The sequence below is a fragment of the Papio anubis genome, unplaced genomic scaffold (assembly GCF_008728515.1).
Source record: "Papio anubis isolate 15944 unplaced genomic scaffold, Panubis1.0 scaffold113, whole genome shotgun sequence".
Classification (NCBI taxonomy): domain Eukaryota; kingdom Metazoa; phylum Chordata; class Mammalia; order Primates; family Cercopithecidae; genus Papio; species Papio anubis.
Genome location: NW_022160429.1, coordinates 50,305 through 64,303, shown reverse-complemented (window position 1 = coordinate 64,303; position 13,999 = coordinate 50,305). Strand labels below are relative to the sequence as shown.

General features: G+C 39.1%; 1 protein-coding gene and 1 pseudogene across 2 annotated transcripts in view; both read left to right on the top strand.

Moving 5' to 3' along the window:
- LOC116272482 (pregnancy zone protein) overlaps positions 1-12,428 on the top strand; it is a 47,692-nt gene extending 35,264 nt beyond the window's left edge. The window contains exons 16-29 of one of the 2 annotated variants that reach the window (XM_031661235.1): positions 368-451; positions 765-941; positions 1,231-1,318; positions 2,712-2,868; positions 3,479-3,553; positions 3,965-4,145; positions 6,437-6,660; positions 7,908-8,126; positions 8,301-8,428; positions 8,946-9,036; positions 9,582-9,650; positions 10,516-10,618; positions 11,666-11,707; positions 12,274-12,428. In XM_031661235.1, coding sequence (XP_031517095.1) covers positions 368-451; positions 765-941; positions 1,231-1,318; positions 2,712-2,868; positions 3,479-3,553; positions 3,965-4,145; positions 6,437-6,660; positions 7,908-8,126; positions 8,301-8,428; positions 8,946-9,036; positions 9,582-9,650; positions 10,516-10,618; positions 11,666-11,707; positions 12,274-12,296 — 1,661 coding nt within the window. In that variant the 3' untranslated portion in view covers positions 12,297-12,428. Of the gene's footprint in view, positions 1-367; positions 452-764; positions 942-1,230; positions 1,319-2,711; positions 2,869-3,478; positions 3,554-3,964; positions 4,146-6,436; positions 6,661-7,907; positions 8,127-8,300; positions 8,429-8,945; positions 9,037-9,581; positions 9,720-10,515; positions 10,619-11,665; positions 11,708-12,273 lie in introns of those variants that run through there. The other variant, XM_031661236.1, reaches the window with a different exon arrangement.
- LOC116272484 lies at positions 4,570-5,526 on the top strand (annotated as a pseudogene).
- Positions 12,429-13,999: the final 1,571 nt, after the last annotated feature.

Sequence of the window (13,999 nt, the reverse complement as noted above, 5' to 3'; positions counted from 1 at the left end):
AGGACTCTGGAAGTCACACAGTGCCAAAAGCAATTAGACTGTTAAAGGTAATCTCATCATTAAATCAAATTCTTATTCCTAGAACCCAGAGTTCCTCAAGGAGATATAACAACATTACTACTCACTCTAATAATAACCACAATAATAATAATTACTCACATCATTGAAATTCAATATGTTGCAGATCCTGTTCTGAATGTTTTACATGTATTTTTTCCTCAAATCATCACAATTTACCCAAGGTCACAAAGCGGGGCCAGTACCATATCCAGGCAGTGTGGCTCTGAAGCTCTCACTACATTATAATCACTAAATTGTAATATAATCGTAGATGTCCTCCTTTAACATGGGCTGTCTGTTTCTAAAGGTGCTGATGTGTCTGAGCAGCTGTCCTTGAAGCTCCCATCAAATGTGGTCAAAGAATCTGCCAGAGCTTCTTTCTCAGTTCTGGGTGAGTCACCTTCCATTTAGTAAACCTGGGCCAAAAGAGTTGCCACTGTACATCTTATCTGTGTATTTGTATTTGAATTATCAAGTTCTTGATAGCTGCTATTCTTGTTAGGATCCTGGAAATCACACTCTGTGTGTATAACTTATCTCTTACCTAAATGATAGACTCTTAGGATCCTGGAAATCACACTCTGTGTGTATAACTTATCTCTTACCTAAATGATAGACTCTGAACTTAAAAGCCATTTTTGTGAATAATGTTGGCTGCTTAAGAACTGAAATTATTCTGACATCTAATCTTTCACATTCCCCAGGTGACATACTAGGTTCTGCTATGCAAAATATACAAAATCTCCTCCAGATGCCCTATGGCTGTGGAGAACAGAACATGGTTCTCTTTGCTCCTAACATCTATGTCTTGAACTATCTGAATGAAACCCAGCAGCTGACGCAGGAGATCAAGGCCAAGGCCATTGGCTATCTCATCAGTGGTACGTGAGACAGAGAAAAATGTACTTTGTTACTCTAATGAAACTTTTCCCAATGAGGCTTCAGTTATATCATCAAATATTAACCCACGATGACCATTTTTATGAAAACAGCAATCTTCCCACACTCTAACAGGATGTTGTGTTTTGATGTATCCATAACATTCACAAAACTATGGCAGATCACAGGAGGTCATAAAATGTCCATGGCTCCTGGATGCATCAGCCTGCACATATGGATGGCCTGCCTTTCTTTAATGCTTCATGAACCATCTGTAGCCTTCCATTTCAGGTTACCAGAGACAGCTGAACTACAAACACCAAGACGGCTCCTACAGCACCTTTGGGGAAAAATATGGCAGGAACCAGGGCAACACTTGGTAAGAAGGAAAATATATTCTGAGTTTCAACTATGAGTTCAAAACATGCACATAGATTCCCTGTCTTCGTCCATTTTCTGTTGCTTATAGCAGACTACCTGAAATTAGGAAATTTATGTAGAAAAAGAAATGTATTTCTTACAGCTGTGAAGGCTGATAAGTCTGAAGTCTAGGGGCCACGTCTAGTTGAGAGTCTTCTTGCTGGTGTGGACTCTGAAGAGTCCCACGGTGATGCAAGGCATCATATGACAAGAGGATTGGATGTGCTCAGTCAGGTCTCTCCTTCTCTTCTTTTACTTTCTTTGTTTTACTTTGTAGAGACTGGGCTAGCATCTCCTCCTCTTCTTATGAAGCCACCAGTCCAACTCTCATGATAGCCCTTTAATCTAGGAATGCATTCATTCCATTCATTACAGCAGAACCTTCATGATCCAATCACCTCTTAAAGGCTCCACCTCTCAATACTACCACATTGGGGATTAAGTTTTAACATGACTTTTAGTGGAGAAACCATTTCTAAACCATAATGCTACCGTATTTAATTATTATAGCTACTCTGCAAAGTGAGAGTTATTAGCTTCATTTTACAGAGGAGAAAATTAATATTCAGTGTGAATAAACAAATGTGTCAGGAGCAAACATCTAATAAGTGGCAAAATTGAGAACACTTTTAGGTTGACTTTTTTAATCCAAAATACCCAGACCCTCTTCCTTCTCATGTTGCTAAGAGAACATTATAAGTCTGTAACTTGCCCCCTTAAATTGTTGCTCAGCACTAAGAGGTGTTAGAAAAATTCTAGGAAAGACCACAACATGGTAGTAAGGTATGACGGAGCACACCTTACTACCGTCATACCTTACTACCTTCTACTAGATGATATCCTTTCTCTCTCTCTCTGTAGTTTTGCCACACAGGCAAACACAGGAAAAAAAGGTGGAGAGGCAGGATGATGGAGGGAAATAGTTACTGAAGCAGAACATTAGAAGTTAGTTGGTTAGAGTTAAAATTACAGAAAGTAAGCTAAGAAATCTATGAAAGGAAATAAATGCATAAAGCCCACAGTGTAAAAGCAAATGCCTTACTTAGTTAATCAACCAAGAAAACTAGAAGGAGCTTGAATCTCTAAAGTGGCCTGGAAATGCTTTAGGAAGCAAGGACCAGTTGGTAATGGATTGAACAACATGTGGCAGCAAAAAAAAAAAAAAAAAGAAAGAAAGAAAAGAAAAAGAAAAAAAGAAATTTCCAAGTTAAAAGAAAAAGTCTCCAAACTCTCAGTAATAGCTGATTGACTTTCTTGGGGGTGCACTGTGATGGGGGAACCTATGTGTACAAAACAGAGCAGTAAAGCGCTCAATGAAAACAGCCTCAGCACTGCATTTTTCCTCCCGCTAGGCTCACGGCTTTTGTACTGAAGACTTTTGCCCAGGCTCGATCCTACATCTTCATTGATGAAGCACACATTACCCAGTCTCTCACGTGGCTCTCCCAGATGCAGAAGGACAATGGCTGTTTCAGGAGCTCTGGGTCACTGCTCAACAATGCCATAAAGGTGAACTGTTCCATGAACTTCTGACCCTATGACACATCAATATAACATCCCCCAGGGGTGAGGGGAGGAAGGAGGCACGAGGAAATTGCAAAGATGAAGTCCTGGATAATGTGGGAAGGCATCAGGGAAAGAGTATTAAACCTTCTACAGAGAAGGAAGAAACTGGGCCACATGCAGTGGATCACACCTAGAATCACAGCACTTTCAGGCCAAGGCAGGTGGATCACTTGAGCCCAGGAATTCAAGACTAGCCTGGGCAACACAGCAAGATCCAGTATCTACAAAAACACATTTTACAAAATTAGCCAGGCATGGTGGCCTGTGCCTGTAGTTGCAGCTACTTGAGAAGCTGAGGCAGGAGAATTGCTTGAGCCTAAGAGCTTGAGGCTGCCATGAGGTGTGATAGTGCCACTGCACTCCAGCCTGAGCTACAGAGCAAGACCCTGTCGAGAGAGAGAGAGAGAGAGAGAGAAAGATAAAAATGGTATACTTTGAATGGTGGTGTTACCTTACCTGATAGAAACAGATACTGAGGAGGGTTTCCATCCAACAGAAGAGAATATACTAACACTTGGCATTGGAATTAATCAAATCAATGTTGTATTTACAGGGAGGTGTAGAAGATGAAGTGACCCTCTCCACCTATGTTACTATTGCCCTTCTGGAAATTCCTCTCCCAGTCACTGTAGGTACCAGCTTAATCTGATTCCCTGCCATGAAAACTGTAGACCTGCTGTCTGGAATGCCACCCTGCTAAGGGCTGAGTCTCAAGTCTCTTTTGGTTCAATGATGAGGCATTTCTCAGACGGATAAGCTCTTTGGTTGATGCATTCAGAGGGATTTACACTTGTCCAGTAATGCCCTTAGACTATGTATCAAAGCCAATCCTAAAAACAGGTTCTCTAGTCTTATTCCTTAGAATTGAACTATAAAGTGAAGAGATCGAAATATTTTTCTATTTAAATTTGATGAATATCTAGCTGTCTGCCTATCTGTCTGAAATCCATTAATAACATCTGACTGTCAATATCCAGCTCTCGACTTGCAGACCCTCTATTCACCCTAGTTTGACACAACCACCTTTTTGCCTTTACAGCACTCTATTGTTCGCAATGCCCTGTTCTGCCTGGAGTCAGCCTGGAATGTAGCAAAGGAGGGGACCCATGGGAGCCATGTCTACACCAAGGCATTGCTGGCTTATGCTTTTTCCCTAGTGGGAAACCAAGATCGGAGTAGAGAAATACTGAACTCACTTGATAAGGAAGCTGTGAAAGAAGGTGAGAGCTCTTATAAGTGGGAGTTGAACAATGAGAACACATAGACACAGGGAGGGGGACAACACACACTGGGGCCTGTCTGGGAGGTGCAGAGAGGGAGAACAGAGAGGATAAATAACTAATGCATGCAGGACCTAATAACTAGGTGATGGTTGAGAGGTGCAGCAAACCACCATGGCACACCTATGTAACAAACATGCACATCCTGCACATGTACCACAGAACTTAAAATTAAATTAAATTAAATTTTAAAATAAATAAATAAATAAATAATAAAAGTTTTTTTTAAGTGTGCAAAAAAAGGTGAAAGCAAACAGCAAATGGTACCAAATTTCCATTTCCATTTACACTGCTTCTACAAAAAGAGGAGAAATATATTCCTGCTGAAATCCACAAGTTTCATCCGTAATTCTTTAGCCAAGTCATGCCTTGTGAGATCAGAGCACCTCTTATAAAACTATCTTCTCTGGGATTGCATATGTTATACAGAACGGAACATAATAGATGTAATGCTGCTGATAAAATGTGGAATTTTATTTCTACTTGCTAAAACCAATATAATAGACAAATATATTCATTTTCTCATGATTTCTGCCTACTTACTTGAATGAAAAGAAGTACAACAGCTCTTGCATACCCCCTAAACCCCCCACCCAACGCCGTCCTGGCTGCACCATGCTCGCTCACTTCATGCTCCGGGCTCCTGCTAAGCTAGGGCTGCTGTAGTCTCCTTTCAGCTACCATCGTAATTATCTACCAGGATCTCATCAGCCACGCTGACATGTTCTCTGACATTTACAAGATCCAGAGATGGAGGAAGGACTGTGCCTGGAGGTGGAGGGGAAGATGGTCAGTAGGACAGAGGGTGACATTGATGACTCGCTTATTGGTGGAAATGCCTTCACTGAGGTTTCCCAAGGCGAAGGTACTGGAAGCAGAGTAATCACCGGTGTTGATATTGTCAAGAACAATCACATGCAGGAACCAACTTCACAAAAGAAGCCGACAAGAAGAACATCAAAGTGACATAAAATCAAAGACAAACTTAAAGAACAGAGACCAGAAGGAGTTAAACCTTTTATGACAGGAGCTACAGAACAAATCAAGCACACTCTTGCTAATCTCAAAAACTACCAATTCTTCACTTGATTTTAGCCAAAAGGTCAAGAAGCAATAAAATCTACCAGTTCTTTGTTAGTGAAAACAGTAACTCATATAGCATGGTGCGTCTGCTGGACTACCGTGAGGGTGGTGTGACTCCATAGATGATTTTCAATGGTTTAGAAATGGAAAAATGTTAACAAATTTGGCAGTTACTTTGGATGTATCACCTGTCATCATAACTGGCTTCTGCTTGTCATCCACACAACACCAGGACTTAGACAAGTGGAACTGATGTCATCTTGAGATTTTCATTTGTTTTGACCATGATTTATTTGAAGCAGAGGCATTGTTTTTAAGGAAAAAATGTCATAAAGATTGTCTAAAAATAAAATGCATTCAAACTCGTTTGAAAGAGTGTTATATAGTTTAGTACATATTTAAACTCAATCTGTCTTGTAGTGTTCTTGGAGAAACTAGAGTCTGGTTGTAGACCACTATTAGAAAGAATACGGCTGCCATGAGATAACTTCTACAGTGGAAACTATATCTGAGGCTGGAGTACAAAAACAACAAGAATCAAAAGTTTTAATTCTGAGTTGAATTAACGGGAAAGAACATGCTTATAGCAGTGCCAACATTTGAAGTGGGGCCTTATACATTTCATCACCTACAATGGAAGCAGTTAACTCTGGAAGAGGTTACCAAAAGAACCAAAAGGGACCGATGTGGTTGAGGAGAAAAAAAAAGAAAGAAAAGAGATACAACAAAAAGAAAGAAAACTCAATAACATTTTCAAAGTATTTTTATCTCTATTTGCCAGAGAAAGCATCACAAAAGTCATTTTAGGTTTCATATTCTAGTCTATACTGCAATTCTCAGGAAATATCACAAACAATGAAAGAACTCTGTCTACCACTTTTCCCTTCCATCAGTCCAACTAAAATAACATTTGAGAGATTGGTGAGTATGCTCTATGCTTCCTCCTCCATCAACCTACCCTACCGTCATCCCACAGGACGAAGTTCAGCATAAAAGTGTGAGATAGTGAGTTTTAGGAGTTTATGACAGAGAACTTGCTTCTCCTGTATTATTTTCAGCTCCATGTATTATGAATGTGCATTCTCTTATTTACCAGTTATAATTACTTATTTATGAGTTGCAATTATCTCCTTTTTCTTACCCTTAAGACAACCTCGTCCATTGGGAGAGACCTCAGAAACCCAAGGCACCAGTGGGGCATTTTTACCAACCCCAGGCTCCCTCCGCTGAGGTGGAAATGACATCCTATGTGCTCCTCGCTTATCTCACGGCCCAGCCAGCCCCCACCTCAGGGGACCTGACCTCTGCAACTAACATTGTGAAGTGGATCATGAAGCAGCAGAACTCTCAGGGCGGTTTCTCCTCCACCCAGGTCAGTGGTCCCCAAAGACTCTTCTGCTCCAAGTTCACTTGGCAATTGGGAGGCTTAAAAGTAGAGCAGTTAATAGAAAAGAGAAGGCAATTATTAAATCATAGAATAAGTATCTAGGAATATTTGAGGACCATGGGAATTTAAAGGAAAGACTTAGGACATCCTCCACAACAATTTTCACTAAGCCCTATGTTAATATATTAGCAACGTGGAGACTTACAAGGAGATTCTTTACCCTCTGAAGCCGTGCTATGGTCATTGGACACATTCTAGACCAGAGTTTTTCAGCATCAACACTATTGACATTTGGAGCCACAGCATCATTGTAAGCCTTATAAAATGTTCAACAGCATCCCTGGCCTCTCCCATTAGATGCCAGTAGCACCCCACTTCCAGTTGAAACAAGAAAAAATTGCCTCCAGTTGGGAATCAACGTTCCAGACATCTTCAGAATCTAACAAGAAATCCTCTAAGATGTATCTCCCAAAAATTGTGTAATTAAAAGCACAATGACTAAGTAGAATCCACTTTGATCTTTTCAGAATGAGAAGTTCCATTTCAACGACTCCAAGGAACTCAGCCTCTTCACTCCTTTCTACTTTACCTGAGAGTGCTCTTCTTACTTTCTCTTTAAGTTGATCTTTTTTAAGCTGAAGCTCTTGAAAATTTATTTTTCTAGCATAATTCTAAAAATATTTTATTGAGAGTATAAATGATTGTATTAAACATCCAGAGTGTCTGGCTTTTCCCTCTTACCTGTCTTCAACAGTTAGGATCTACATAGTGAAACTTTTGTTTTTCAGAGAGATTAGGTAGGGGAAATAAAAACAAACTAGATGAAGGTAAAAAGAAACTCAAGAAAGTGCAACTTGTCTCGTACCATTTTTATGTACAGTATCCCTCTTCCATCTAACTGGTCATCAATCATCTACTTAAAAATGGTCACTATTTTTGTCTTAACTTCTTAGTTTTAGACCTATTCTTTGAAGGACATATCCAAAAGGACTATCAATGAAAACAAATTGTGAAATTAATAAACACTATTAGCCTTTTATTTCATTTGGAGAAACTGCAGCATGATTTTGATAATGCCTGAAAGGCAGAGAAAAAGGAAAGGCAGTTAGTGAAGATCTACTTTAGGGGTAAAAAGTCAGCTTCCCTCGTGGCAGGTTAACACAGACTTTGGAGGAAAATCCCAGACACCAAAAATTTACTCTTTGGGGCGGTTGTCCTCTCATCTCTTCCAGGACACAGTGGTGGCTCTCCATGCCCTGTCCAGGTATGGAGCAGCCACTTTCACCAGAACTGAGAAAACTGCACGAGTCACCATTCAGGATTCACGGACCTTTTCCACAAATTTCCAAGTAGACAACAGCAACCTCCTGTTATTGCAGCAGATCTCATTGCCAGAGCTCCCTGGAGAATATGTTATAACAGTAACTGGAGAAAGATGTGTGTATCTTCAGGTGAGGCTCCAAGGTTATATGGGTGAGAGTCCACTTTAAACTTGCCAATTGAAATGGAAATTCTGTTCCTTCCTTCCTGAGAAAGTAAAGGGCACCTCCGGAGACATTAAATAATGAGGAAGTGAAGGGTCCCAGAAATAGAGAGAAACTGATAGTGTCTTTGCTGTTTCACAGACATCCATGAAATACAATATTCTTCCAGAGAAAGAGGACTCCCCGTTTGCTTTAAAAGTGCAGACTGTGCCCCAAACTTGTGATGGACACAAAGCCCACACCAGCTTCCAGATCTCACTGACCATCAAGTAAGACATTCTGACCTCATCACCTGATCTTTGGCCCCAAAGTAACGTGGAATTACCAGAAATTAATAGTGCATTAGGAAGCTATGTTATTAGATTAATATAATTTAGAATTGATATATCTATAAATGAATTTAACCTTTTATCATTATGATGTGATCCTTTCTCTACTAAAAATATAAAAGTAATATATACTAAATCACGAATGAACCATATACATGAGGTGTGCAAAAACCATAGACATGTTAAAAATGCCAGTTAGCAAGATTCACTACCAAAGATTTCGATTTGATAGTTTTGGGGTGATGCTTAAACATCTGTAATTTTAGCAAGTGGCAGATCTGATGTATATTCATGTGTCCAATGTCAATGTTGCACATGTCCAGGGAACACTGACCTTTGTAGAATAGTGCTGGGACAACGTATTGAAGACAGACAGGCTTAAGGTGACTCTTGGAAGCAGAAATTTGGCTTTCTTTTACATATAAAACCCTAACTTCTTTTTTCCTTGACACTACAGTTACACAGGAAACCGTCCTGCTTCCAATATGGTGATTGTTGATGTAAAGATGGTATCTGGTTTTATTCCCCTGAAACCAACAGTAAAAATGGTAGGTGTATTTTAATCCTAATAGACCTCACACAAAAGTATGTTCTGTATCTCCAAACTAAGACCACACCAATATCAAAACCATGTCAACATCATCCTGCCTCGAAAAAAAATATTTTCCCCAAACCCAGGAAGTAAATGAACTATTTATTTGGCCCTAAGCTAAGGGACATATATGATACCAGAGAAATGCACAAGGAGTCCCCACCCTTAGGCCACTCATAGGTTAGTTAGGAATTTAAAGCACATGAGCACAAAACAATAAAACCACCCAAGAAAGATAGGATACGGTTTAAATCCCAAACTGACTGACATGCACTAAAAGTTGGGGAAGGGAAAAAACCAACGTGAACTAAACTTATCAAAGATGCCAGAGGATCTAATGTGTTACTTGGATATTGAAGAATAGTGGAACTCTTGACCTGAAAACAATTAGCTTTCTTCTCTTCAGAGAACGACCATTTGTCCCTTATTACAATCTGCTCTAGATTTCACAGAATTCTCACATCTGTTCTCTAACTTTCTGAGTTTTCCAATTCTCTCCAGCTTGAAAGATCTAGTTCCGTGAGCCGGACAGAAGTGAGCAACAACCATGTCCTCATTTATGTGGAACAGGTGAGGGCTCTGACATCCTGGCTGAGACTACATATAGGTCATCTTTCTAAGTGAGTCTCTCTCCTAGAATAGTAAATAGTCAGTAATATAAGGAAAACAATCATTAGCAATGACCTTCCAGAAAGTTTCTCTATTCCGAGAAGAGTAAGAGGGGAAATCTCCTTTGAACTCCATGTAGTGTTCTGTTCTATTTTCAATTATGTTAAAATTGGAATATGAATATTTCCATGAAATTTAAAGTATAAAATCAATAGAACAAAAGGCGTACCATGTATTCCTTTTGTTTTAAAGACCCCACTCCCCAACAATATGAATAAATATTAAATTTGAAGTGATAAATCATTAGGACTAAAGGTTTATCATGCATGCCTGTTATGTTAAAGACCACCTCCACAAAATGAATAAATATGATCCCAGTGGTTGACTAGTGATAATATTAACATTCTAAAATGTCACCATAAAATAAAATGTGGATTTTATGAATATTTTCAAATAAGACCATAAAACAAAGAAAATGTTTTATGTATCCAAACAGAAAGAATACTTTGTGGTTTTAATTACAGGTTGTATGAAACCATGTTTCTCCAGCTTAGAACACATTCACATGGGCCCAAAGATTTAATCTCATACCAAGGGACTACAAAATAATAGGGCTGTCTCAATTGTTTAGAAGAAAATCTGTGAAAATTTGTTGACTGTAAATAGAGTTCCCCAGGATGCATTGTAAAACCCATCTTGACATCCACAAATGTCTGCTCACCTAAAGACACTGGTAAAAAAGAGTCAAAGAACAATAAGAATATGTTTTGCTCATGAGAGAAAGGAGGCTTTCTAGGTTATTGATTACTCCCACTTTTCCTTTTAGGTGACAAATCAGACACTAAGTTTTTCCTTCATGGTTCTGCAAGACATCCCAGTAAGAGACTTGAAGCCAGCAATTGTTAAAGTCTACGATTACTATGAGACAGGTGAGTGAGAGAAAAATGAAACAATTAATCTTAACCAGAGCCAAGAAATGGATCCTGTTGTGACAGTTGATCCTGTTCTTAGCCCAGTTAGTCAACATTAATCTTTTGTTTCTCTCCTCCAAGATGTATACTATGAAAATGACTTACTACAGTCTGGCCAACATAGTGAAACCCCATCTCTACTAAAAATACAAAAAATTAGTCTGGTGTGGTGGTGTGCACCTGTAATCCCAGCTACTTTGGAGGCTGAGGCAGGAGAATTGTGTAAGCCCGGGAGACAGAGGTTGCAGTGAGCCGAGATCGCGCCATTGCACTCCAGCCTGGGTGACAGTGCGAGACTCCGTCTCAAAAAAAAAAAGAAAAAACAAAACAAAACAAAAAACATTTACTGAACAAATTTATCAATTAGTGTTTTTTGAGTCAGAAACTGAAGAATTTAAAAAGAATGATAATATATAGTCATTGCCTTCAAGTAGTTTAGAGACATAGGTAACATAATACAGATGAAAAGATTATATAACAAGGAAAGACTATTCATGACAAATGAGTGTTAGTGAGCTAAGCAATAAGTTTGAGAGGCAAAAACAGCACAGAAGGCTGGTGTTCAGGAAGAACAAACAGGAAGAAAGATCTGATTTGGATCCTAGAGGATGAATGCAATTTTGGGGGTCTATAAAAGTAGGAGGAGTGTTTCAAGCTGGAACAATAATCTTAGAAAAGGAATTAAGGGAGCAAGCTGAACAAAGTGAATAGAAGCAGAGAGGTCATGGAAGAGAGAACTACAGATTAATGCAATTATGATCATCTTCCCAAGAATTTAAAATTTGAACATATGCCGTCTGAACAGGCTTCAATCTGCATCTCTGGTCTCAGGGAAAGAAAATATAAATATGCTAATGATCCTGTTTAATTCTGGTCTATTTACGTGAAGTTTTGACAATTCTGATAGGGCATGCTTTTCTCCAGTAGTAAAGTGACTAGACAGATTTACCACGGTCCCTAGTTCATAGATCTTTTGTTTCTTCCTTCACCCAATGTATCTTTCAGATGAGTCAGTGGTTGCTGAGTATATCGCCCCCTGCAGCACAGGTAAGACGTCACAGCTTATGACCAGTACTAGATGGCATTAACCCACTCTCCAAGAGCCCCTACATTTTAAATTCTCTACAGTGCTTTTCCTACATCTGAGACAATCCACATGGCATGTCCTCACACCGAGACGAAACTGCGGCGTAGCAAGCCTATGCTGTAGTGGACTTTCCAATTTCAGATATTCACTCCCAGAAAAGTCAATAAGCTTTGTTTATTTGTAGGACAGCTATCTCTAAAAGCAACATTTCACTTCACAGCTAACTGGGCTTCCTTCAACACAATGGTCAACTAATCACACCCCTCAAACCAAATCTAGCCTTACACTTAATTTTGTAAATGAAGCTTTACTGGCACATAGCCACACTTATTATTAATATTGTCTATGGCTGCCTTTGTGTGCTGATTAGTCATGACAGACCACATGACATATAAACCTAAAATAATTACCATCTGGCCTTTCACAAACTTTGTTGACCCTGCGTAAACTCACTCTGTTGCCCACACTCAACTGAATGCTCCTCAGGAAACCCTACAACCTTCTTACGTTTTTCTTTTCTCCATAGATACAGAGCTTGGAAATGTTTGAGGACCATACAGGCTGTATATTTTGCTGGATTCTCTGTCCTATACATTTACTTAGAAGGAATGGCGCTATTTGTCTCTATAAAATAGACACTAAAAAGGTTTGCTGAATAAATATGTATTTCTGGTCAAACTATCATTTGGTGCATCATTCATTCTTCAGACATTAATAGCATGTTCACATGATGAGTTATATTATTTCAAATACTATTAAGATTACAGTTGTGTAACATATTTGCTTGTATTCCAAATGTGGATATAAAGTCAAGTCAAGGATAATTTTAAATCAAGTTCTAAGAGACATTAGAAAAAAAATGTTCTAGGAAGCTTTTACTTAGAAGCTACAGGCAAAAGTATGTAGTACTGATTAATAATTAGGAAGGCATAAATATTTCTTGAGAAAGAATATCCTAAGCAAAAGCATCAAAAATTGATTTGACCGGAGGCAAAAATGATTGGAGTAAATGGAGAATATGTTGGAAAGAGGCAGTATTGTACAGTGGTTAAATTTTAGACACTAGAGCCAAACTGCCTAGGTTTGAATCTTGATTCCATCCCTGCCTCACCAACGAAGTCACTAGGGCAGTTATTTATTTATTTATTTATTTTCCACTATCCCTTCCCCCGGTGAGGCTTTCTTTCTTTTTTTTCTTCAACTTTTATTTTCAATTCCGAGGTACATGTGCAGAATGTGCAAGTTTGTTACATAGGTAAACATGTGCCATAATGGTTTGCTGCACAGATCAACCCATCACCTAGGTATTAAGCCTGACATCCATTTGCTATTCTTCCTGATGCTCTCCCTCCCCAAACTCTCCCTTACAGGCGGCAATGTGTGTTGTTCCCCATCATGTGTCCCTGTGTTCTCATTGTTCAGCTCCCACTTATAAGTGACAGCATGCGACTTCTGGTTTTCTGTTCCTGCGTTAGTCTGCTGAGGATAATGGCTTCCAATTCCATCCATGTCCCTGCAAAGGACATGATTTCATTCCTTTTTATTGCTGCATAATATCCCATGGTGTATATGTACCATGTTTTCTTTATATAGTCTATCATTGATGGGCATTTGGGTTGATTCCATGTCTTTGCTATTGTGAAGAGTGCTGCAATGAACATACATGTGCATGTATGTTTATGTCTTTATAGTAGAATGATTTATATCCTTTTGTGTATATACCCAGTACTGGGATTGCTGGGTCAAATGGTATTTCCACCTCTAGATCTTTGAGAAACTGCCACACATTGTATTCCACAATGGTTGAACTAATTTACACTCCCACCAACAGAGTACAAGCAATCCTTTTTCTCTGCAACTTCACCAGCATGTGTTGTTTCTTGACTTTTTAATAATCACCATTTTGACTGGCATGAGATGGTATCTCATTGTCATTTTGATTTGCATTTCTCTAATGATTAGTGATGTTGAACTTTTTTTCTTATGTTTGTTGGCCACATGAATGTCTTCTTTTGAGTTCATGTCCTTTGTAGGGCAGTTGTTTAACCTCACTGCCTCAGCTTTCTCATTGAGAAATGAAAATAACAACAGATTCTATTACTGAAATACCAGGGGTCCGGGTCTAGGTCCTGCTGCTTGCTACACAGAAAGTCAATCACTGAGACAAGTATTGCCAAGAAACAAGGCTTTAATTGGGTCCTGCAGCTGAGGAGATGGGAGTTCAGTACCAAATCCATCTTCCTGACCAACTA